Genomic DNA, 25,877 nt, shown 5'->3' with positions numbered 1-25,877 from the left:
CTGTGCCCCCCCTCCCCATCCCTGCGTGGTGGCTTCCGTTCACCGGCTCCTTCGGGGCCCAGCACCACCGGCAGGGCGCGTTTCCACGCTTGCGGAAAACCTCCCTGCTGGCTCTTAATCGGCTGCGCGACTTCCGGGACCGCCCAGAGGGCTCAGATCAGCCACAACAGAGGAAAAGGAGGGGCTTTATTCCACATTTCGGAGGAGAAGAGTACGGTGGCCCCGAGGGGGTGGGGGCTATAAACTGAAATAGTCGAGGCTGTTGTGGCGACAAAGGTTCGTGGTCCAGATGGCGTCTCCCCGGTTGGCGCTGAGCAGCATCTGCTGGAGTTCGTTGCTGACCCGGGAGAACTTCTCCTCGTCCACGGAACCGTTGAGCAGGTTGGAGGAGGTGGGGGGCCAGGGCAGGTCGTCCCCGTAGCAGTCCACGGGGTAGGGGTAGATGACCAGCCGCAGGTCCAAGAGGCCCACCGTCTTGTGGAGCAGGTTCTTCACCCCTTTGGCCGAGATGGGGTTGCCGAAGACGCCCAGGTAGCGCAGGTGGGAGCAGCGGCAGAGGGCCGGCAGGAGCAGGTTGAGGTGGGTGTCCATCAGGCGGCACTCCATGATGTCCAGGTGGAGCAAGGTGGAGGCGGCCTCGGTCAGCAGGCCCTGCAGGGGCTGGAGGAGGCTGTCGGACAGGTTGTTGCCGCTCAGGTCCAGCTTCTTTAGGGCCGAGGTGTGGAGGCTTTGGGAAAGGTAGGCAAAGTCGTTGGGCAGCAGGTAGCAAAAGGCCAGCTCCAGGCTCTCCAGGGGGCTTCGCAGGTCCCTGCAGGTACAGCGAAAGAGAAGGCCGCTTAAGGACTGGCAGGACCCCCCCCCCTTCTCCCCTCGTGCCGTGCTCTGCAGCAGGGCTTTTCAACCAGGGGTACGGGTACCACCTGTGGTACATGGGCACCTGGCAGGTGGTACGCCACCATCCTAGAAAAGTGATAGCAGGGGAGGGGACTGAGCTGAACCAGTGGCAGCACCACACAAGCCTGAGCGAGAGACCGCTGGAGCTGCAGGGCTGTCAAGGCTCAGTGGAAGCGCCAGGATCAGCGCCAGGCTCCAGCTGAGCCCTGAAGAAGCATCAATCAGCTGGAAAGCAGCACTGATCCTGGTGCTTCTGCTGAGCCCAGAAAAAGCACCAATCAGCTGGAACTTGGCGCTGATCCTGGCACTTCTGCTGAGCCCTGAAGAAGCACAGATCAGCTGGAATGTTGCAGCCTCTCCAGGGTCTTGTGATTTACATTCAGATGCTTGGCAACCAATTCATATTTATGACGGTCACAGTGTCCCAGGGTCATGGGAAGGGACCAAAACCTGCTGCAATCACCCAACAGATGGGGGGAATAAAAACCAAACACCCCCCACCCCACCCCTGCTGTCAATCCTCAACAGAAATGCTCACAACAGTGGAAACCTCGGACAGGAGGAAGAGCACCGCCGGGCGGGCAGGCAGGTGTCTTGCTCGGCTGTGGCTTGGGGGCACTTTTTTCAGTGCCATTGTAACTTGCAACAGTCACTAAGCGAACTGTTGTAAGTCGAGGACTACTTGTACTTCATCCTTTTTTCCTTTTTTTTTTTCGTCATCAAGTTTTTGACCCCTTGCTAGGCGACTGGTGGCACTCGGATGTTTGCCATATCCCAAAAATGGTACAATGGGTGGAAAGGTTGAAAAGCTCTGCTCTACAGCCCCCCCCTCAGGCTGGGACACCCAGAGCTCTGCGGCGGTTTCTGGAGGAGAAGCCCCCTTGCACCCAAGGATGCATGGCCAAGAGTCACGGCCAAGATCGGTTATTGATTATTCAATGTATTGACCGCCCATTTTACCGCAGGTTAAGTCTGGGCGGCTTACAATATTAAAAGCGTACGATTAAAAAAAAACTTAGGGGCAATATGATCTAAGTAATACAAAAAGATATTCAACCCCAACTAATAAAATGAAAATAAAATTTTTAAAAAAGGGATGCGAAATGAAATGTATTTCATTTGCCCAAGGATATGTGCTTAAGTAATTATGAGTAATGGATCCAACCATGAATATATATTTTTTTCTCTCTCCCTTTCGGGCAGCCTGAAAATTACAATTCAAAACATTCCCTGAAGGTCTCTGGGGCTTCGTTAAATGTTGCAAGGGCCACACCTATGCCAAGGCCTGAGATTGTAGAATAACAGAGTCGGAAGGGACCTTAGAGGTCTTCTAGTCCAACCCCCTGCTCAGGCAGAAAACCCTATAGCATTCCCGACAAGTGGTTGACCAGTCTTTTCTTAAAAACTTCCAGTGTTGCAAAAGGGAGGGAGGAAGGAAAAGGATAACAGAGCTGGAAGGGACCTTAGAGGTCATCTAGTCCAACCCCCTGCTCAGGCAGAAAACCCTATAGCATTCCAGACAAAAGGTTGACCAGTCTCTTCTTAAAAACTTCCAGTGTTGCAGAAGGGAGGGAGGGAGGGAAGGAGGGAAGGAGAATAACAGGACTGGAAGGGACCTTGGAGGTCATCTAGTCCAACCCCCTGCTCAGGCAGAAAACCCTATAGCATTCCAGACAAATGGTTGACCAGTCTCTTCTTAAAAACTTCCAGTGTTGCAGAAGGGAGGGAGGGAGGGAGGGAGGGAAGGAGAATAACAGGACTGGAAGGGACCTTGGAGGTCATCTAGTCCAACCCCCTGCTCAGGCAGAAAACCCTATAGCATTCCAGACAAATGGTTGACCAGTCTCTTCTTAAAAACTTCCAGTGTTGCAGAAGGGAGGGAGGGAGGGAGGGAGGGAGGGAGGGAGGGAAGGAAGGAAGGAAGGAAGGAAGGAATGAAGGAAGGAAGGAAGGAAGGAGAATAACAGAGCTGGAAGGGACCTTGGAGGTCATCTAGTCCAATCCTCCTCTGCTTAATTGTTCAGCTTGTGCGCCACCCACTTAATGGGCCTTTTAAGAAGCGAAAGGCAGCACAGGAGAGACGTAAACCAACACCAAGCGAGGCAAAAGTACACATTAAGCCCACAAACACACAGCGCATCGAGCAACCTTGACCCCTTTTCCTTTTTCATGTTATCCCACGCTTTTTCCTCGTCCTCTTTGCCATCCCTATTTTCCTACGTTTCTCCTTTTTGTTCGTGTTTTACGTTTTGACAAATTAGTAAAAAAAAAAAAAAAATTACCGGAGAGAGAGGGGGGGAGGGAAGAGACAGGCGGCAAATAAATCTGAGTTTCCGAACGGGAGTGTGGCCGCGTTGCTCGAATGGGGAAAATAGCCCTCCCCGTCTCCGTCTCCCCGTGGGCCGGGCCCGCTCCGCCCAGGGTGCCTTACCCCAGCAGGTGCCGCAGCTTCCCCGACAGCCGCGAGGAGCCCAGGTTCAGCTCTTTGAGGCAGCTCAGGCGGCTGAGCTGGGTGGCGAAGTACTGCAGGCTCCCTTCCATGCCCACCGTCAGACGCCGGACGTCGATGTTGCTGTAGGGCAGCTTCAGGCTGGCCAGGTTGGTGAACTTGGTCAAGTGGGGGAGGACCACCCGCAGGCCGGAGAGGCCGAGGTTGTTGAAGCGCAGGTCCACCTGCCGGACCCCGGCCGGGTCCAGGAACTCCAGGAGCCCCACGGTGCTGGCGATGGACAGCTCTTCCGCCCGGAAGTCCCGGCACCGCAGGCGCAGGGCGTTGCTGCTGTTGATCTGCAGGGCGTCCTTCAGCACCACGTAGGAGGTGCTGTTGACAAAGAGGTCCACCCAGACGTCCACGGAAACGGGCTGGGGCGCCGGCTGGGCCACCGAGCTGCTGTAGGGGCCCTTCCTGCGCTTGGAGGAGCGCTTCAAGCACTTGCTCTGCTGCTTGGAGACGTCCAGGCAGGCCTTGGCCAGCGTGACCGTCCTGGACCACAAGCTCATGCTCTCCGGGCCCTGCCCTTCGTCCTGCAGGCCCGTCATGTCCAGGATCTGCAAGCGCTGCCCCTTGCTGCAAAAGGGAAAGCCGTTAAAGCAGGAGGAGGAGGAGGAGGAGGAGGAGGAGGAGGAGGAGGAGGAGGAGGAGGAGGAGGAGGAGGAAAGGACTGTGGGGTCCCTGGTTGGTTGTTTTCTTCCAGACGTTTCATGGCCCAACTAGGTAACATCATCAGTGCTAGAAGGGAATGGGGTTCGCAGAGAGGAGGAGGAGGAGGAGGACTGTGGGGTTCTTGGTGCTCTCTGAGCTGGCTGGTTTTCTTGCAGATGTTTCATGATCCAACTAGGTAACATCATCAGTGCTAGAAGGGAGTGGGGTTTGTAGAGAGGAGGAGGAGGAGGAGGAGGAGGACGACTGTGGGGTCCCTGGTGCTGTCTGAGCTTGGTTGTTTATTTTGAGACGTTTCATGACCCAACTTGGGAACATCATCAGTGCTGGAAGGCAGTGGAGTTTGCAGAGAGGAGGAGGAGGACGACGACGATTGTGGGACCTTGGAGGTGTCTGAGTTTGGTCATTTGCTTGCAGACATTTCATTAAAACCAGCTGACCTCATCTGTGCTATAATGATGAAACCTCCCTCCCTTCTAACACTGATGAGGTTTATCTAGTTGGGTCATGAAACGTCAGCAGAGCATAGCTGACTCAGGAATTCTGGGAGTTGAAGTCCATGAGTCATAAAAGAGCCGAGGTTGCCCACCCCTGGTCTATACATATGCTGTAGAGAGCATGTTTTAAATGTGCGTTATGTATGTGTACACTGGAGAGCAAGCATCTAAATTTCGTTTTTAATGTGTGCCGTTGTGCCCACAGTAAAAAAAAAATGACAATAAAGGTTATCTAAATCTAGAAAAAAAAATCTAATCTAATCTAAATGCCTCCATCTGGCTGACAGTCTTAAGTGTGGCTTATTTTGGGGCGCAGGGCTTATATTACGAGGGTCCTGAAAAAAATCACGCTAGGGATTATTTTCCTGGCTGGGCCGTATTTTGGGGGAAATACGGTATCTGTTATTACTCCAGCTGATCACTGAGTGGGCTGGCTTGCCTTCCTAGAGGTCACCCTTTGCCCAAGCCTAAATAAGTGCTTTGACGGGACTAGGAAGAAAATAGGATTCGGTTGTGTTCACGGTGATCTTTACTAAAATTATTCTGGGGTCCCTGGAGGAAATAGCTTTATTCCTGGATTGCCTTATTGCAGTGTTTCCCAAACTTGACAATTTTAAGGCATGTGGACTTCAACTCCCAGAATTCCACAGCCAGCAACGCTGGCTGTGGAATTCTGGGAGTTGAAGTCCTCATGCCTTAAAATTGTCAAGTTTGGGAAACACTGCCTTATTGGGTACCGTTTGGTCTTCTCAGCGTCTTTAGGGCAAAGGATCCAGGACAGCCACTGGGCAAATAAAATGAACATCAGGCAGGTGAACCCAACCTTTATCTTCACAAGCAAAGGTTTTGACACCGTGTGTAGGAATCGCAAGCAATGAGAAATGGTTTTCCAGATAGAGAGAGAAGGTCAGGGTCTTAAAAATGCTGGAGAGAAGTTTTAAGTGTGTGATAGAATGACAACTGACAATGAAAGAGCCAGGTGAGAGGCATCACAAATTAGAAAGTTTAGGGAATCCTGTGGTTTTAACACCACATTTCTGTTCCTAAGCGAGACAGTGAAGTGAGCTTTGCCCCGTTTTGTGACTTTTCCTGCCACAGTTGTTAAGTGAGTCTGTTGTTAACTTTGTACAGGCAGTCCTCGACTTACATCAGTTCGTTTAGTGAACGTTCGAAGTCACAACAGAACTGAAAAAAGTGACATGACCGTTTTTCACACTTATGACCGTTTTTCACAGTCACGACCACCGCGACATCCCCGGGGTCACGTGATCTAAATTCAGGAGCTTGGCAATGGCCTCCTATTGACGACAGTTGCAGTGTATCCCGTGTGTGTGTGTGTGTATGTGTGTGTGTGTGTCACTTGATCCTTTTTTGCGACCATACGACAAGCACTGTCACCGGAGAAGCCAGATTCACTTAAAAACGGTGTTATTAACAACTGAAATGATTCACTTAAGAACGGTGGCAGCAAAGGTCATACAATGGGGCAAAATTCACTTAACAAAAGCCTCACCAAGCGTCAGAAATTGGGGGGCTGAATTGTGGTAGTAAGTCACCGGTCATAAATAGGAATCGTTTGCCAAGCGTCCGAATTTTGATCGTGTGACCGTGAGGCGGCTGCAACGGTTGTTAAGTGCGAAAAACGATCCTACGTCACTTTTTTGTGCCTTTGTGATGAACTGAACTGTCATTAAGCCGAGGAGCACTTGTCTTTTTCTGGCCTCAGTGGAGAAGCACGTTCGGTATCCACCAACCCTTCCCTTGTGGCAGTGGTGGCGAACCTATGACACGTGTGCCAGAGGCGGCACTCAGAGCCCTCTCTGTGGGCACACGCACCATGTCTCAGAGATGGCAACCGTCCCTCTTCAACCAGTTGCCCACTAACTCGCGGAGGTCCCAGGTGGCCGGATGCATCCCAGCATGGCTGGTTTCCTTCCCCCCCTGTCCCATCCCTCCTGGCCTCGCATGCTCTCCTTTTCCCGGGCACAACCCGCTGCATCGCCTCCTTACCTGTCGGCAGGCCGGCCAGCTCAGAGGTGGCTTCTCTGAACTGCTGGCGGTGGGCTGCAGAGCCCCAGAGTGTGCCGGTCAAGAGGCCGATAGGCTGTGGCTGCTGACGGACACTGTCGGCCCCCATGCACTCACTGGCCTGTGTGTGGGGGCTGATGGTGTGAGGCAGCAACCGCCCCAGCACCTACCTCGCCTTGCCCTGCAACAATGGCACCCCTGCCCTGCCTCGCCTCACCCCGCAGGACGAGTCTCCTGCCCACTGCCCCACCCACCAGAGACCCCCTGGATCTCCCCCAACCCTGCCCAGCCCCACAGGTGTCCCTCCCCACGAGCAACATCAAGGTGACCATGCCCACCTTGGCCACACCCACCCAGTCTACCATGACCACAGCCACAACCACCCTGTGAGCCATGCCCACCTGGCACCCGGTGATTAAATATGTGGTTTTTGGGTTGCAGTTTGGGCACTCGGTCTCTTAAAAGGTTCGCCATCACTGCCTTATGGAGACCAAAGAACAAAGGGGAGCACGTACCTCTTAGTACGACTTCGATCCTCCAGCATCTTCATGAGGTACGTCACCACCCCCAAGATAATGGCCTGAATGCACAGCTTGTTGGGTTTCTCCCGGATCAGGGCCCGTTCGCAATGCTGACACTTGCGCAGGAGTTTCTGGAAACTGAGGACGTGGAAGGGCCAGGTCTGCACTAACTGCTGGAGCGACGGAGTTCTCTTATCCATGAACGCGGCCTTGAACAGGACGGGATACAGCTCCTTCGGGAGGAAGCCCAGGGCATCTTGCAGAGTTGTGTAATGAGAGACAACTTTCTGGGCACAGAGGAAGACCAGGGAATACATGGCGGCAACCGGCCAGGGAGCGAGCCAGAGGGACGCTAGGGAAAAGAATAATATTGCTAGATATTTTTTCTCGCCAGTCTATCTCGAAAAACATCCATCTAAGTTTCCTAGCGACTTCAGTTTCAAAAAAACATATGAGAAATGGAGATACAAAATGCACATTATAAACAAACAAAAAAAAACCCCACAACGTTCCCGCAACGAATTCACAGAGAAGGGGTCACCCTATCGTCCAAACCACCTGAGAGCAGGACAAGAAATAATGGAGGGAAACTAACTGAGGAGAGAACCAACCTGGACCAAAGAGAAATTTTCTGAGAGTGAGAACGATCAATCAGTGGAACAGAAGTTGCCTCCAGAAGTTGTGGATGCCCCAACACTGGAGGATTTTAAGAAAAGACTGGACAGTCACTTGTTTGAAATGGTATAGGGTCTCCTGCTTGAGCAGGGGGTTGGACTAGAAGACCTCCAAGGTCCCTTCCAGCCTGTTATTCTATGTTCTAAGGAAGGAGTCTTCAAACTTGGCCCTTTGATGACTTGTGGACTTCAACTCCCAGAATTCCTGTCTTAAAGCATCCTGGCCGAGGAATTCTGAGAGTTGAAGTCCACAAGTCATCAAAGGGCCAAGTTTGAAGACCCCTGTTCTAAGGTAACAGCTATTATTTGTCAATTCCAGCCAAAAACCCACAACAACTTACGGTACCTTAAAAACTAGTAAATGGGTTATTACGTCAGTTTTTAGGATTACTCTTTACTTCTTCAAATACGTGGATCCAATCCAACGTTCTGCAGCCTGCGAAAGTCTAGACTGAAGGATCGGATTAATGTCAGGCACGAAAGACCAAGTCCACAGTGAAGGTCCAATTAAACTGATTTATTGCTAAGCAGCACACAGGGATCTTGTCAACTAATGGGGGGTACCTGCTGAAGTGAGATAATGGTCACTGAAGGAAGGTGGGATTTAGTCTGCTTGCAGCTACGAAGGGATTCTAGGCTGATTCCTCTTTAGACTCCGCCTCCAGGTTCTGCCACTCCTTCTCCTACAGTTAGGGACAGATTGTCATGGAGAACATCTATGTGCACACTAAGAGTTGACAGTGATTTGATGGCACATAAACAATCAATCAATCAAGCTTGAAAGGGCCACAAGCCTCACTCTTGTTAAAGTTAAGAAAGGTCTTCAGCCCGGCCTTTCAATCACAAGATCACGTGAAGTGTTAATACCACTTTACAAGGCCTTGGTAAGGCCACACTTGGAATACGGCATCCAGTTTTAGTCACCACGATGTAAAAAAGATGTTGAGACTCTAGAAAGAGTACAGAGAAGAGCAACAGAGATGATTAGGGGACTGGAGGCTAAAGCATATAAGGAACGGTTGCTGGAATTGGGTATGTCTAGTTTAATGAAGAGAAGGACCAGGGGGGACAGGATAGCAGTGTTCCAATATCTCAGGGGCTGCCCCAAAGAAGAGGAGGGTCCAGCTATTCTCCAAAGCATCAGAAGGCAGGACAAGAAGCAACAGATGGAAACTCATCAAGGAGAGAAACAACCTAGAACTAAGGAGAAACTTCCTGACAGTTAGAACAATTAATCAGTGGAATAACCTGCCTCCAGAAGTGGTGAATGCTCCAACACTGGAAGTTTTTAAGAAGAGACTGGACAGCCATTTGGCCGAAATGGTATAGGGTTTCCTACCTGACCAGGGGGTTGGACTAGATGACTTCCAAGGTCATCATCATCATCATCATTATTATTCCCCTGACCGCAATAGAGGCAAAGTTCATGAAATCACTGCCTACTTAAGTTTGTATTGCATACTTTCTTGGTCCTCCAAGAGATGAAACTCTATGATAGATGATCCCCTTTTGCAGACTTACAGGTCCTGGAAGCTTCTGGATGTCTTGGGATAAGAGAAAGGTTACCTCCACAGATAGCTGCTCTGCTGACAGGCTAATCCCACTGGATCCAAAAAGCAGATTCAGCCCTTCCGACTCTTAAGGATTGTGGCTGCTGCTGCTTCTTCTTCTGATTTGATCCACAGAGCTATCCAAAATGAGTTGACTTCCTCAGGAAATGTAGCTTTGTATATCGTATCCTCTTTAAAGCTCTTCCCTTAGGATTCCTCCATGACTAAATCTGAGACACAAAGGCAAGAGCACAATTAACTTACTAATGGAGCTTTTGATGGAGCAGGCATACAGGTAATGGAGCAGGCACGCAGGTAAAACAACAGGTTATGTCTATTTATTTATTTATGAAACTTATATACCGCTTTAAGTGCAAGCACTCTCTAAGCGGTGTACACCAGTAAGCAATGTTATGTATGTATGTATTTATGTATGTATGTGCGTGTGTGTGTGTGTGTGTGTAGAGATATATATATATGTTTTCTGAGGTTTTCGCGGGTATTTGTATATAGGTCTTTGGTTGTTCGGGTTTTCTCCCGCGTAAAATTGGAAGTGTCTTGGCAACGTTTCGACGAAGTCACATTCATCATCTTCAGGCTGGTGTTTTTAGCTTCTTGCTTTGAGCAGCAATGTGTGGTTTTAGCTGTTTCTTCCTTTTAACTGCCAGTGAGGGTATGAACTGATTGGATGGGAGCTTGGCTGTGTTCTGATTGGGTGGAGGTGTGTTCTGAATGGTTAGGGGCTTGGCTGTGCTCTGATTGGCTGGGGGAGTGTTCTGTTTGGTTGTGCTCAGGTTAGTCTGAGTTGCAGAGGGGTTTAAGATTTTGGGGTTAGGGAGTCGTTTGTCAATAAGGGCAGGTTTCCAAATGGCTGGTAGGCGGGAGGTATCATCTCGCTTGTTCATGCTGTGTGGGCGTTTTTCTATCTCGATGGCTTCTCTGATTATTCTGTTATTAAAATGTTCACTTTTGGCAATGGTTCTGGTATTTTTAAAGTCAATTTCGTGTCCTGTGGCTTTAAGGTGTTGGACCAGGGAAGATGTTGGTTCCTCTTTTTTGACTGAGTTCTTATGTTCTTCAATGCGTGCACTTATTCTTCTGTTGGTTTGTCCGATGTATGTGGTGGGACAAGTGGTGCATGGGATTTCGTATACTCCTTGATTTTCTAATTCAATTTTATCTTTGGGGTTTCTAAGGATGGTGGATATTTTTCTGTTTGTGCAGAATGCTGTTTTGATGTTGTGTTTATGGAGGATCTTACTGATTCTGTCTGTGGTGCCTTTTATGTATGGGAGGAGGGCTTTGCCGTTTTCTTGTTCTTTGTCTTGGATTTTAGTGGGGGTTTCTTTTTGGATTAGGTTTGTAATCTTATTTCTATGGAATCCATTGGATGTTAGTACATTGGTGAGAGTGTGTAGTTCGGGTTTTAGGTGTTGTTCGTCAGCTAAGCGTTTTGTTCTGGAGATGAGTGTCTTGGCTACAGAGTTGATCTGTGCTGGGTGGTGGTGTGAGAGAGCGTGCAGATAGCGGTTTGTGTGTGTTTTCTTCTGGTAGATGGTGTGTCCTAGGGAGCCATTGGATTTCTTGTAGACTAAGACATCCAGGAAGGGAAGTTGGTTGTTAGCTTCTGTTTCCATGGTGAACTGTATTTTGGGGTGTAGGCTGTTGAGGTGTGTGAGGAAGTTGTCCAGTTTTTCTTTCCCATGTGGCCAGATTATGAAGGTGTCGTCTACGTATCTGAGCCAGAGTTTGGGTTTGTGATCCGATTTTTCTAGAGCTTGGGTTTCAAAGTGTTCCATGTAGAGGTTGGCAATGACAGGTGAGAGGGGTGATCCCATGGGTGCTCCTTCTGTTTGTTTGTATTTTTGTCCGTATAGATGAAGTATGTGTTGGATAGGCAGTGGTTGGTCAGATCTAAGATGTGTTTGGGGGGGTTATATTTGTTTTGAATAGCTGTCAAGGCTTCTTTGATAGGCACTGGGTGAAGAGGGATATGACCTACTAGTGAGCTTCGATGTCATATCCCTCTTCACCCAAGTGCCTATCAAAGAAGCCTTGACAGCTATCCAAAACAAATATAACCCCCCCAAACACATCTTAGATCTGACCAACCACTGCCTATCCAACACATACTTCATCTATAATGGACAAAAATACAAACAAACAGAAGGAGCACCCATGGGATCACCCCTCTCACCTGTCATTGCCAACCTCTACATGGAACACTTTGAAACCCAAGCTCTAGAAAAATCGGATCACAAACCCAAACTCTGGCTCAGATACGTAGACGACACCTTCATAATCTGGCCACATGGGAAAGAAAAACTGGACAACTTCCTCACACACCTCAACAGCCTACACCCCAAAATACAGTTCACCATGGAAACAGAAGCTAACAACCAACTTCCCTTCCTGGATGTCTTAGTCTACAAGAAATCCAATGGCTCCCTAGGACACACCATCTACCAGAAGAAAACACACACAAACCGCTATCTGCACGCTCTCTCACACCACCACCCAGCACAGATCAACTCTGTAGCCAAGACACTCATCTCCAGAACAAAACGCTTAGCTGACGAACAACACCTAAAACCCGAACTACACACTCTCACCAATGTACTAACATCCAATGGATTCCATAGAAATAAGATTACAAACCTAATCCAAAAAGAAACCCCCACTAAAATCCAAGACAAAGAACAAGAAAACGGCAAAGCCCTCCTCCCATACATAAAAGGCACCACAGACAGAATCAGTAAGATCCTCCATAAACACAACATCAAAACAGCATTCTGCACAAACAGAAAAATATCCACCATCCTTAGAAACCCCAAAGATAAAATTGAATTAGAAAATCAAGGAGTATACGAAATCCCATGCACCACTTGTCCCACCACATACATCGGACAAACCAACAGAAGAATAAGTGCACGCATTGAAGAACATAAGAACTCAGTCAAAAAAGAGGAACCAACATCTTCCCTGGTCCAACACCTTAAAGCCACAGGACACGAAATTGACTTTAAAAATACCAGAACCATTGCCAAAAGTGAACATTTTAATAACAGAATAATCAGAGAAGCCATCGAGATAGAAAAACGCCCACACAGCATGAACAAGCGAGATGATACCTCCCGCCTACCAGCCATTTGGAAACCCGCCCTTATTGACAAACGACTCCCTAACCCCAAAATCTTAAACCCCTCTGCAACTCAGACTAACCTGAGCACAACCAAACAGAACACTCCCCCAGCCAATCAGAGAGCACAGCCAAGCCCCTAACCATTCAGAACACACCTCCACCCAATCAGAACACAGCCAAGCTCCCATCCAATCAGTTCATACCCTCACTGGCAGTTAAAAGGAAGAAACAGCTAAAACCACACATTGCTGCTCAAAGCAAGAAGCTAAAAACACCAGCCTGAAGATGACGAATGTGACTTCGTCGAAACGTTGCCAAGACACTTCCAATTTTACGCGGGAGAAAACCCGAACAACCAAAGACCTATATACAAATACCCGCGAAAACCTCAGAAAACATATATATATATATATATCTATATATATATATATATATGTAGGTCTTTGGTTTTCGGGTTTTCTCCCACGTAAACTTGGAAGTGTCTTGGCGACGTTTCGACGAAGTCCCATTCGTCATCTTCAGGCTGGTGCTTTCAGCTTCGTGCCTCGAGCAGCAGTGTGTGGTCTTGGCTGTTTCTTCCTTTTAACTGCCAGTGGAGGTATGAACTGATTGGGTGGGAGCTTGGCTGTGTTCTGATTGGGTGGAGGTGTGTTCTGATTGGTTAGGGGCTTGGCTGTGCTCTGATTGGCTGGGGGGTTGGCTGTGCTCTGATTGGCTGGGGGGTTGGCTGTGCTCTGATTGGCTGGGGGAGTGTTCTGTTTGGTTGTGCTCAGGTTAGTCTGAGTTGCAGAGGGATTCAAGATTTTGGGCTGCCCTGCCATTCCTTGGCTTCGCGTTCGTGGTCGTGCTTCCTCTTCATGGAGGTGTCAGTTTGCTTCATGTATGGATTGGGGGGTTTAAAGTGGCTAATGATGCAGCTGTGGTCTGGCTTCTGGTTTGTGGTCGTGCCTCATAGTCAGTGTGGCTTTGGGTTTGTTTTTTGCGTGGATGTTTGGTGGTGACATCCTGTGTGGTTTTTGTGAGTGTGGGTCTGGTATCATTTTTTGTGTTAGGGAGTCGTTTGTCAATGAGGGCGGGTTTCCAAATGGCTGGTAGGCGGGAGGTATCATCTCGCTTGTTCATGCTGTGTGGGCGTTTTTCTATCTCGATGGCTTCTCTGATTATTCTGTTATTAAAATGTTCACTTTTGGCAATGGTTCTGGTATTTTTAAAGTCAATTTCATGTCCTGTAGCTTTAAGGTGTTGGACCAGGGAAGATGTTGGTTCCTCTTTTTTGATTGAGTTCTTATGTTCTTCAATGCGTGCACTTATTCTTCTGTTGGTTTGTCCGATGTATGTGGTGGGACAAGTGGTGCATGGGATTTCGTATACTCCTTGATTTTCTAATTCAAATTATCTTTGGGGTTTCTAAGGATGGTGGATATTTTTCTGTTTGTGCAGAATGCTGTTTTGATGTTGTGTTATGGAGGATCTTACTGATTCTGTCTGTGATGCCTTTTATGTATGGGAGGATGGCTTTGCCGTTTTCTTGTTCTTTGTCTTGGATTTTAGTGGGGGTTTCTTTTTGGATTAGGTTTGTAATCTTATTTCTATGGAATCCATTGGATGTTAGTACATTGGTGAGAGTGTGTAGTTCGGGTTTTAGGTGTTGTTCGTCAGCTAAGCGTTTTGTTCTGGAGATGAGTGTCTTGGCTACAGAGTTGATCTGTGCTGGGTGGTGGTGTGAGAGAGCGTGCAGATAGCGGTTTGTGTGTGTTTTCTTCTGGTAGATGGTGTGTCCTAGGGAGCCATTGGATTTCTTGTAGACTAAGACATCCAGGAAGGGAAGTTGGTTGTTAGCTTCTGTTTCCATGGTGAACTGTATTTTGGGGTGTAGGCTGTTGAGGTGTGTGAGGAAGTTGTCCAGTTTTTCTTTCCCATGTGGCCAGATTATGAAGGTGTCGTCTACGTATCTGAGCCAGAGTTTGGGTTTGTGATCCGATTTTTCTAGAGCTTGGGTTTCAATGTGTTCCATGTAGAGGTTGGCAATGATAGGTGAGAGGGCTGTAGTTGTTTGGCGAGAAATTTGGCTAGGTTTTGTAGAGGTGAGCCTAGGAGCTGACTATAGGTCTGAGTGGGATTCCCTTCCTTGTGTATCTTGGGGAGACCATACAGCCCTATGCAGAATCCATCACCTCACACGTAAAAAACTCATTCCAGTTTATAGAGATCATAAAGAAACAAAACTTACAGCCCAGCGACCTACTAGTGAGCTTCGATGTCATATCCCTCTTCACCCAAGTGCCTATCAAAGAAGCCTTGACAGCTATTCAAAACAAATATAACCCCCCCAAACACATCTTAGATCTGACCAACCACTGCCTATCCAACACATACTTCATCTATAATGGACAAAAATACAAACAAAACAGAAGGAGCACCCATGGGATCACCCCTCTCACCTGTCATTGCAAACCTCTACATGGAACACTTTGAAACCCAAGCTCTAGAAAAATCGGATCACAAACCCAAACTCTGGCTCAGATACGTAGACGACACCTTCATAATCTGGCCACATGGGAAAGAAAAACTGGACAACTTCCTCACACACCTCAACAGCCTACACCCCAAAATACAGTTCACCATGGAAACAGAAGCTAACAACCAACTTCCCTTCCTGGATGTCTTAGTCTACAAGAAATCCAATGGCTCCCTAGGACACACCATCTACCAGAAGAAAACACACACAAACCGCTATCTGCACGCTCTCTCACACCACCACCCAGCACAGATCAACTCTGTAGCCAAGACACTCATCTCCAGAACAAAACGCTTAGCTGACGAACAACACCTAAAACCCGAACTACACACTCTCACCAATGTACTAACATCCAATGGATTCCAGAGAAATAAGATTACAAACCTAATCCAAAAAGAAACCCCCACTAAAATCCAAGACAAAGAACAAGAAAACGGCAAAGCCATCCTCCCATACATAAAAGGCATCACAGACAGAATCAGTAAGATCCTCCATAAACACAACATCAAAACAGCATTCTGCACAAACAGAAAAATATCCACCATCCTTAGAAACCCCAAAGATAAAATTGAATTAGAAAATCAAGGAGTATACGAAATCCCATGCACCACTTGTCCCACCACATACATCGGACAAACCAACAGAAGAATAAGTGCACGCATTGAAGAACATAAGAACTCAGTCAAAAAAGAGGAACCAACATCTTCCCTGGTCCAACACCTTAAAGCTACAGGACATGAAATTGACTTTAAAAATACCAGAACCATTGCCAAAAGTGAACATTTTAATAACAGAATAATCAGAGAAGCCATCGAGATAGAAAAACGCCCACACAGCATGAACAAGCGAGATGATACCTCCCGCCTACCAGCCATTTGGAAACCCGCCCTCATTGACAAACGACTCCCTAACACAAAAAATGATACCAGACCCACACTCACAAAAACCACACAGGATGTCACCACCAAACATCCACGCAAAAAACAAACCCAAAGCCACACTGACTATGAGGCACGACCACAAACCAGAAGCCAGACCACAGCTGCATCATTAGCCACTTTAAACCCCCCCAATCCATACATGAAGCAAACTGACACCCTCCATGAAGAGGAAGCACGACCACGAACGCGAAGCCAAGGAATGGCAGGGCAGCCCAAAATCTTGAATCCCTCTGCAACTCAGACTAACCTGAGCACAACCAAACAGAACACTCCCCCAGCCAATCAGAGCACAGCCAACCCCCCAGCCAATCAGAGCACAGCCAACCCCCCAGCCAATCAGAGCACAGCCAAGCCCCTAACCAATCAGAACACACCTCCACCCAATCAGAACACAGCCAAGCTCCCACCCAATCAGTTCATACCCCACTGGCAGTTAAAAGGAAGAAACAGCCAAGACCACACACTGCTGCTCGAGGCACGAAGCTGAAAGCACCAGCCTGAAGATGACGAATGGGACTTCGTCGAAACGTCGCCAAGACACTTCCAATTTTACGTGGGAGAAAACCCGAACAACCAAAGACCTACATACAAATACCCGCGAAAACCTCAGAATGAATATATATATATATATATATATATATATTATATATACACACACACACACACACACACACACACACACACACACAACACACTGCCCCCGACAATCTGGGTCCTCATTTTACCTACCCCGGAAGGATGGAAGGCTGAGTCAACCTTGAGCCGGTGAGATTTGAACCGCTGACCTGCTGAACACAGTCAGCTAAAGTGGCCTGCAGTACTGCACTCTAACTGCTGCGCCACCTCGGCTCATATGAGAATCTCCACAGACATACAGTTAATCCTCCACTCACGATTAAAATTGACCCCCCAATTTTTGTTGTTAAATGAGTCCGTCCCATTTTACGACCTTTCTTGCCACAGTTGTCAAGGGAATCGCTGCCGTTGTTAAGCTAGTAACAAAATCTGGCTTCTCCACTGTCGGAAGGTCACAAAAGTTGATCACGTGACCCTGGGACACCCCAACTGTCATAGCTATGAGGCGGTTGCCAAATGTCCAGAGTCTGATCACCTGATCAAGAGGATCGTGTGAAATATGGTCATAAGTCACTTCTTTTAGTGCCACTGTAACTTGGAATGGTCACTAAATCAATGGTTGTAAATCAAGGACTACCTGTATCTTGGAGGTATTTGCCTGACCAGAAGTATGGCTTTAAGGGGGGGGGGAGAAAGAATATCAGGAGCTCTTTTAAATGATTCAGGAGGGAAGCTTTTCTTTGGCTTATGATACAATGCTTGCTCCAGGGGAGGAAAGCTATGGCAAATTTATTTATTTATTTATGAGACTTATATACCGCTTTAAGTGCAAGCACTCTCTAAGCGGCGTACACCAGTAAGCAATGTATATATATATATATTTACATTGCCCCCAACAATCTGGGTCCTCATTTTACCTACCCCGGAAGGATGGAAGGCGGAGTCAACCTTGAGCCGGTGAGATTTGAACCGCTGACCTGCTGAACACAGTCAGCTAAAGTGGCCTGCAGTACTGCACTCTAACTGCTGCGCCACCTCGGCTCTAGACAAATCTAGACAGCATACTAAAAAGCAGAGACGTCACCCTGCCAACAAAAGTGTGTCTAGGCACGGCCATGGTTTTCCCAGTTGCAACGTAGGGCTGTGAAAGTTGGACCATAAGAAAGGCTGAGCGCAAAAAGAATGGAGGCCTTTGAACTCTGGGGCTGGAGAAGGCTCCTGCGAGTCCCCTGGACTGCAAGGCGATCCAACCGGTCAGTCCTGGAGATCAACCCCGACTGCTCTTTAGAAGGCCAGATCCTGAAGTTGAAACTCAAGTCCTTTGGCCACCTAATGAGAAGGAAGGACTCCCTGGAGAAGGGCCTGATGCTGGGAAAGATGGAGGGCAAGAGAAGAAGGGGACGACAGAGAAGGAGGTGGCTGGATGGAGTCCCTGAAGCAGGAGGCGGGAGCTTCAATGGACCCCAGAAGATGGTAGAGGACAGGAAGGCCTGGAGGAACGTGGTCCATGGGGTCGCGATGGGTTGGACACGACTTCGCAACTAACAACTACAACAACAGTGCATAGTTTCAAGAGGACAATCTGTACACCGTGATAGCAATGTTCCAATTAAGCTTTATCCCTGTGAAGTAGCAAATGATTGCTAGCCTTCCTAAAAGCTCCTATAAAATAAAAGTGTGGTTGCAGCATTAAGCGGCATCTGAATGACTGCTATTGAAATGACTCACGTTAACATTTAAGCTCTTAAGTATCTTGATTATTTAAGCTCTTAAGTATCTTGATGGTCAACGGTTTTTTTCTTTTTCATTTTAATGATAGGCACCTTTGTGCGTGAAACTCCCAAAGAAGTTTAGTCTTAAAGAGCCTTATCTTAAAACAAATCTGACTGACCTCCATAACTTGTTTAGCCGGTGGCTGGATACCCCATGGAGCAACAACTAGGTTCTTTGCTCTGGGGCAGTGGTTCTCAACTGGTGGGTCGGGACCCCATTTGGGGTCGAACGACCATTTCACGGGGGTCGCTAAACAACGCAGTCCGCCATTTTTTCCCCCCTTTTCCTTAGCTGTGCTACCCCCTTTTATTCTATTGGCTTTTGAAAGCCAATAGAATAGACTCTCTTGAATAGAGTCTAATTCTATTGGCTTTCCAAAGCCAATAGGAATTGTCCAGGCTGTCTCTGCCCTGCTGAGCTCGCCAAAAGTCCCATTCTGCAAACAGTGCTGCACCAGTTGAGTAGTCCTCGACTTACGACCGGTTGAGTAGTCCTCAACTTACGACCGGTTGGGGGTCGCGGCATTAAAAAGGTTGAGAACCACTGCTCTGGGGCCTAAAAAGACCCTGGTCTTGTCAAAAGGGGAGGGGTAGAGAAGCTCAGCTGGCCAGGCTCAGAGGGACCTGCAATCTCACCCAGCATTTTGAAGCTTGCTATTCTATAAATAGGTAGTTTTGAGAAGAGGCAGGATATAAATCTACCCACCCATCCTCAGTAATCATAAAGAACATTCTGAGTATGGGTGGGAAGTGTGGATTTGGTTATTAAGACTAGTGATTCTCATTATTCTCTTGCCTGGAAGAAGAAAGTGCAAGGTGTTAAACTACTAAAACAGTGGTTCTCAACCTGTGGGTCGGGACCCCATTTGGGGTTGAACGACCATTTCACGGGGGTCGCCAAACAACGCAGTCTGCCATTTTCCCCCCCCTTTTCCTTGGCTGTGCTACTCCCATTTATTCTATTGGCTTTTGAAAGCCAATAGAATAGACTCTCTTGAATAGAGTCTAATTCTATTGGCTTTCCAAAGCCAATAGGAATTGTCCAGGCTGTCTCTGCCCTGCTGAGCCCGCCAAAAGTCCCATTCTGCAAAGGGTGCTGCACCGGTTGAGTAGTCCTCGACTTACGACCGGTTGAGTAGTCCTCGACTTACGACCAGTTGGGGGGGGTCGCGGCATTAAAAAGGTTGAGAACCACTGTACTAAGAGGATGCTCCTTCTGGGAGAGAGCAGGTTGGACAATATACTGGAGATCTTTAAGAAAAGACTAGACAATCACCTGTCTGAGATGGTGTAGGTTCTCCTGCTTAAGTAGGGGGCTGGACTAGAAGACCTCCAAGGTCCCTTCCAGCTCTATTCTATTTTACTTCTTACTCTTACCTAAGAGAAAACTCTGTTCAACCAACGGAGCTTACTTTGGAATGCACGGGTTTAATACGTAAAACATATTAAATTTTACCAAAGATTCTTCAACAAGCCGAAATGCAACCTTACCATCAGGAAACGAGGACAATAATTTTATAAAGTACTGTCACTGCTTTGAACTGCTAGTCTTAATTGGGAAGAACAAAAAAGGCCTGAACTCAATTCTTCTCTTTTATTTCTACCTCTTTTGCCTTGGTGGTGAAATGGACTCCAGCTACCAGTCAGAAGACAAGAGGGAAAACTCTCTAATTTCACAACCTAGACTAGGCCGAGTTCAAACATGCTACGGAATTTCTAGAAGCCTGGCACTCTGATAAATTAACCACCAAGAGATACATAGACACAAAGAATATCCACGTACTATGTAAAAGGGACTATCGACAAGCCAAAGAAAAAATGGAACAAAAAGACTAAAACACCTCCCCACCAGCAATCAGCATTTATATGAGCACCAAGATTAACATTAGGTCAACAATCAAGGGGAAACAATACCCCAGTCAAGGAACCACCAAGGCTGGCAAACAAGCTAATAATAAACAGCCTAATCAAGGAAATACCAATACTGACAGGGCAAGCCAGTAGCCTATAAACTGAAAGCAAACCCCACTTCTTACTCGCACTGATGATGTTACCTAGTTGGGTCATGAAACATCCGGAGGAAAGCAACCAAGCTCAGAGAGCACCAAGGATCCCACAGTCCTCCTCCTTTTTCTTTTCCTCTTCTCCTCCCCTTCTTCCTCTTCCTCTTCCCTCCATTCTGCAACCCCCCCTTCTAGCATTGATGATGCTACCTAGTTGGGTCATGAAATGTCTGCAAGAAAACTGCCAAGCTCAGAAAGCACCAGGAGAGAGAACCCTCAATTCTCTTCCTCCAATCCCACTGCCTTCTACCACTGATGATGTTACCTGGTTGGGTCATGAGACGTCCGGAGGAAAGCAACCAAGCTCAGAGAGCACCAGGGACACCTCACAGAAGAGTTGTTGTATATTTCCCTACCCTGATTATTAAGCTGGAATCTAACATGTAGCTGAAGGAAGGAAGGAAGGAAGGAAGGAAGGAAGGAAGGAAGGAAGGAAGAAAGAAACAAACAGAGAGAGAGAGAAAGAGAGGGAGAGAGAGAGAAGTCCAAGTTTCTACATGCATTCACTCACCACAACTGAGCGCTCTATAGACCCACCCCCAATTACGGTGAACCTACCCAGCTACAGACCCCACCAAGCTGAAGGGTCTGTTTCTGGATGATGCTTTACTCTCTCCCCCCTTCCCAACCCACAAAAAATACGCAAGGCTCTGGGGATCTGGAAATTTGAGACTTAAGGAATACTTTTAACAAAAGAAACATTCAGAGATACAGTCATATCCCGTGAAGCCGCACAGCAGCAGATCACATCAAATCCTTAAAAAAACCATGGACACCCCTTGATGGATGTAAAACTGAACAGGATTTCGATACTGAATGCTTTTGCCAGCAATTTCAAGACACAATCATCAATGAAAAAAGAATCCTTACGAGACAATCTCAGCAGAGCAGAAACAAATTGCCATCCAAAGACTCAAGAGACTAACAATGACATCATAATCAAACAAGCTGAGAGCAAGCAACTTGGCCCAGATCTCAGGCTATCACGCTCCCATAAGAGGCACCATAGACTTCTTAAAGATCAAAATCTACTGACAACTCCTCTGAGACCATCATTTAGCCACCGTGGATGTGCCACACAATAACTTGGGGTGACCTGATAGCAGACTTCCAGTATCTCAGGGGCTGCTCCAAAGAAGAGGGAGTCAAGCTATTCTCCAAAGCGCCAGAAGGCAGGACAAGAAGCAACGGATGGAAACTCACCAAGGAGAGAAGCAACCTAGAACTAAGGAGAAACTTCCTGACAGTGAGAACAATTAACCAGTGGAATAACCTGCCTCCAGAAGCGGTGAATGCTCCAACACTGGAAGTTTTTAAGAAGAGACTAGACAGCCATTTGTATGAAATGAACTAGGGTTTCCTGCCTGAGCAGAGGGTTGGACTAGAAAAGAAGAAACAGGGGCGACATGATAGCAGTGTTCCAGTATTTGAGGGGCTGCCACAAAGAAGAGTGGGGTCCAATTATTCTCCAAAGCACCTGAAGGCAGGTCGAGAAACAATGGTTGGAAACGAACCAAGGAGAGAAGCAACCTGGAACTAAGGAGAAATTTCCTGACAGTGAGGACAATTAACCAGGGGAACCACCTGCCTTCAGAAGCGGTGAATGCTTCAATGTTGGAGGTTTTTAAAAAGATTGGACAACTGTTTGTCTGAAATGGTATAGGGTTTCCTGCCAAGGTCCTTCCAACTCTGTTGTTCTGTTAACATTTCCACACATATGGGCTTCGAGCTGTGAGGATCATCATTAATGTCAACACGGTATGCCTTCTGTGAGTTTGCATTCACCAGTATGAGCTTGTACTGTGACTGAATTTCTAGTTCAGGGGTTCTCAACCTTGGCCACTTTAAGACTTGTGGACTTCAACTCCCAGAATTCCTCAGCCAGCTTTGCTGGGAGTTGAAGTCCACAAGTCTTAAAGTGGCCAAGGTTGAGAACCCCTGTTCTAGTTGCTGATGATTAACTACTTCATTGTTGTTAAGAATTTTGATTATAACAGTAACATCTAATTCAAAGCAAACTTGAAGGAAGAAAAAAAAAATAGAAGTAAAAAATGCAAGAAAAGAAAAAGAGCAAGGATATAATAAGGAAAAAGATAGAGAATAACTTCTAATCGTCATAAGTAGAGACAGAGTTAGTGTTTATACTCTCTCAAGTTACGTTTATTTTTCATTTATCTATAAACAAATCCATAAAACATCTTTTCAGTCCTGGTGCCAGCAGAAAGTTTAAAAAGTGTAACCAGAAGTAATAAGATATTTTTTTTTCATCAAATAAACTAACTGTACATTCCTCCCTTTTACTTCTTTTATTCTTAATATTTTATTTGTTGACAAATATTGTCATAGGATTTTTATTTCTCTTCATTTCTTCTTTGTCCCATCACAATTCCAAGGCCTTAACAAGCCTCGGCTGAAAATCCACTAGGAAAAAATTACTTAATAATAATAATAATAATTATAGTAAAGTTGGAAGGGACCTTGGAGGTCATCTAATCCAACCCCTTGCTCGGGCAGGAAACCCTACACCATTTCGGACAAATGGCTGTCCAGTCTCTTCTTAAAAACTTCCAGTGTTGGAGCATTTACTGCTTCTGGAGGCAGGTTGTTCCACTGGTTAATTGTTCCCATTGTCAGGAAGTTTCTCCTTAGTTCTAGGTTGCTTCTCTCCTTGATTAGTTTCCACCCATTGCTTCTTGTCCTGCCTTCAGGTGCTTTGGAGAATAGCTTAATTCCCTCTTCTTTATGGCAGCCCCTGAGATATTGGAACACTGCTATCATGTCCCCCCTTGTCCTTCTCTTCGTTAAACTAGACATACCCAATTATTATGCTTGGCCTGTCGGCTATAAAACTCTGCTTGTCCACAGCTCCATTGATGGAATTAAATCAACCATTTAGAAGACGACCTACCCAGCCAGTGAGATCAAGAGACCTATCAACAGAGCCAGATCTATCCCTAGAGGGGACCTATTAAAAGGCAGACCACAGGAACACAATCACCTAACACCACTATTGACACCTCCAATTCACAGCCATTCAAATGCATTATTAATAGGCTGCAACCATGCCAGACACAGCCAGCCAGCAAGCCAACCTTAAGGGGATCCAGAGGGAGCCAGATCCACTTTCTTATATGTGAGTTTGAGTTGTCTGTCTCAAATCACAGCCAAACTTAAATGCCTAATTGTCGGCTAATTCCCTTGCTTTTCAAATGAAAAATGACCCTAAGAATGGCTCCATCAAAGCCTATGCAAAAGAACACAGAACAAAAGGCTGGCACTGAGTCCTGGCCCATGCTGACTCAGGAATTCTGGGAGTTGAAGTCCCCAAGTCATAAAAGAGTCAAAGTTGCCTACCCCAGGGACTCTGGCCCAAGCCCTTTCCCAACGTTTGGTACAAAGGAACAGCTCTACAGAAAACAGAAAAATGCCCACTGAATAGGCTGGATTCAGTTAACAACCATGCGATTCACTTAACAACTGCACTGACTTACGAAAGTAAAAACGATGGGTAGTCCTCAATTTTTGACAATGACAATTCAGCCCCAAACGTACGTTGCTAAGTGAGAAATTTGTTGAGTTTTGCCCCTTTTAGGATTTTTCTTGCCACGGTTTATTAGGTGAATCACTGCAGTTGTTAAGATAGCCACACAGTTGTTAAGTGAATCTGGCTTCCCCATTGACTTCGCTTGTCAAAAGGTCGTAAATGGTGATCACGTGACCCCCCCAGGGCACTGTGAACGTCATAAATATGAGTCAGCTGCCAAGCATCCGAATTTTGATCACGTGACCACGGGGATGCTGCCACAGGCCTAAGTGTGAGAAACAATCACAGGTCACTTTTTTTCCAGCGGCGTTGTAACTTCAAATCGTCACTAAACAAATGGTTTACAACATTTCATTTAGTGACTGAAGTTACAACAGCACTGAAAAAACATTTTCACACTTACAACGGTTGCAGCATTCCCATGGTCACGTGATCAAAATTCATATGCTTGGCAACTGGCATGGACGCATGACGGTTGGAGTGTCCCAGGGTCCATGTTTGCAATCTTCTGACAACCCAAATGAACAGGGAAGCCAGATTTGCTTAATGACTTGTTAAGAAGTTCCGAGGACTCTCTATATACGCTTCAGTGTTCTGCCAAACGTAGTATAAAGGAGCATTTAAACGACGGACAATGTGGTGGCAAAATAAGACACAACCCACGGACCAGATATGACGCTTCTCCCTCTAGGAGGGAAATGGGCAGTTTAAAAAGAAAAGTGATTAAAAAATAAACTAAAATTAAAACAATAATAATAATAAAAAACCACCCTAGAAATAAACTTGCAAGGAACCAAATCCTGCAGGTGAGGAGAAAAAAGCCAGAAAGGTTTTTGCACCCCTTCCCCAACTTAATAACAATAAAGTTGGAAGGGACCTTGGAGGTCATTTAATCCAACCCACTGCTCAGGCAGGGAACCCTATATCATTTCGGACAAAGGGCTGTCCAGTCTCTTCTTAAAAACTTCCAGTGTTGGAGCATTCACCGCTTCTGGAGGCAGGTAGTTCCACTGATTAATTGTCCTCATTTTCAGGAAGTTTCTCCTTAGTTCTAGGTTGCAATGAAATATTTATGTGCACGTAGGCGGCATTATAAATTTAATAAATAAATAAATATTATAAGTTTTATAAACAAACAAACCATATAAATTTTATAAATAAACCATGTACCTTTTACAAACCATATAAATGTTATAAAACAATATAAACTTTATAAACAACCAATATACATTTTACAAACATATATTGTATAAACAAATATAAATTTCTATAAACGATATAAACTTTGTAAATAAACCATATACATTTTATAAACAAACCATATACATTTTATAAATAAACACTGTACGTCTTATAAACCACATAAACTTTATAGATAAATAAATAAATGGATTTTATAAATAAATAAATTTAGGTGGGGTGTTGTTTTTTTTAAACGGCCTCTCCTGATGACCCGCCCATCGCCCCCCCTCCAAGAGGACCCTCCTGAGTGACCCTAATTTTCCCTCAGCATCCCTCCCCAATTATTGGGCGCCCCCCCGGAAAGCCCCCTAAGATGAAAGGGAGCGCCTGGGGGGGAGGAAAGATCGGCGGGGGGGCCCCCAGAGGCCTAGATTCCCGCCCATAGATGGGCCCGGCCTCCCCCCGCAGGCACGGCCCGAGAAAATCCCCTCAGCAGCTACCGGGGATCGGGGCCCTGCCCGCTCCGGGCCTCCCTTCCTCACGCTCCTCAGATCCTGAAGGGGGTCTCCATGGCAACGGCGCCCGCCGTGGCCCGCGAAACGCCCCTCCGCCCTTACCCGCGTCTCGCTCCGTCTGGCCCGCGCTTTCCCCCCCCCCCGAAGCCCGCCTCCCCCCCCAGACTCAGACCGGACAAGCGGTCCCTCGGCGGCCTCCGTATTTCGCCGCGCACGCGCAGACGGTGTCCCCCGCCTCCCGGGCCCCGTTTCCAGGGGCGCCCAGCACGAGGTAAGAGCGTTGATTGGCTGAGCGAGGGC

The 25,877-nt window shown here is 47.0% G+C and overlaps 1 protein-coding gene across 7 annotated transcripts; it reads right to left on the bottom strand.

Annotated features, from left to right (window-relative positions):
* On the bottom strand, nt 1-25,809 carry LRRC14 (leucine rich repeat containing 14). Of its 7 annotated transcripts, none has more exons than XM_039330211.1 (6): nt 25,750-25,809; nt 9,341-9,554; nt 8,339-8,457; nt 7,095-7,452; nt 3,326-3,961; nt 1-808 (listed from the first exon to the last, which is right to left on the bottom strand). In XM_039330211.1, the coding sequence occupies exons 4-6, from the start codon at nt 7,415-7,417 to the stop codon at nt 238-240; spliced, it is 1,530 nt and encodes a 509-aa protein (XP_039186145.1). In that variant the 5' UTR covers nt 7,418-7,452; nt 8,339-8,457; nt 9,341-9,554; nt 25,750-25,809; the 3' UTR covers nt 1-237. The 7 variants fall into 7 exon arrangements, with proteins under 7 accessions (XP_039186145.1, XP_039186144.1, XP_039186143.1 ...); XM_039330210.1 differs by lacking the exon at nt 25,750-25,809 and adding an exon at nt 25,680-25,728 and having other exon boundaries at nt 9,296-9,554; XM_039330209.1 differs by lacking the exon at nt 25,750-25,809 and adding an exon at nt 25,680-25,728.
* Between the last annotated feature and the right edge of the window lie 68 nt (nt 25,810-25,877).

The sequence above is a fragment of the Crotalus tigris genome, unplaced genomic scaffold (genome assembly GCF_016545835.1).
Source record: "Crotalus tigris isolate CLP2741 ecotype Arizona unplaced genomic scaffold, ASM1654583v1 scf7180000024426.654172153:694254, whole genome shotgun sequence".
Lineage (NCBI taxonomy): Eukaryota > Metazoa > Chordata > Lepidosauria > Squamata > Viperidae > Crotalus > Crotalus tigris.
The sequence above is the reverse complement of the archived record's forward strand: the minus strand, read 5'-3'. Positions and strand labels throughout refer to the sequence as shown.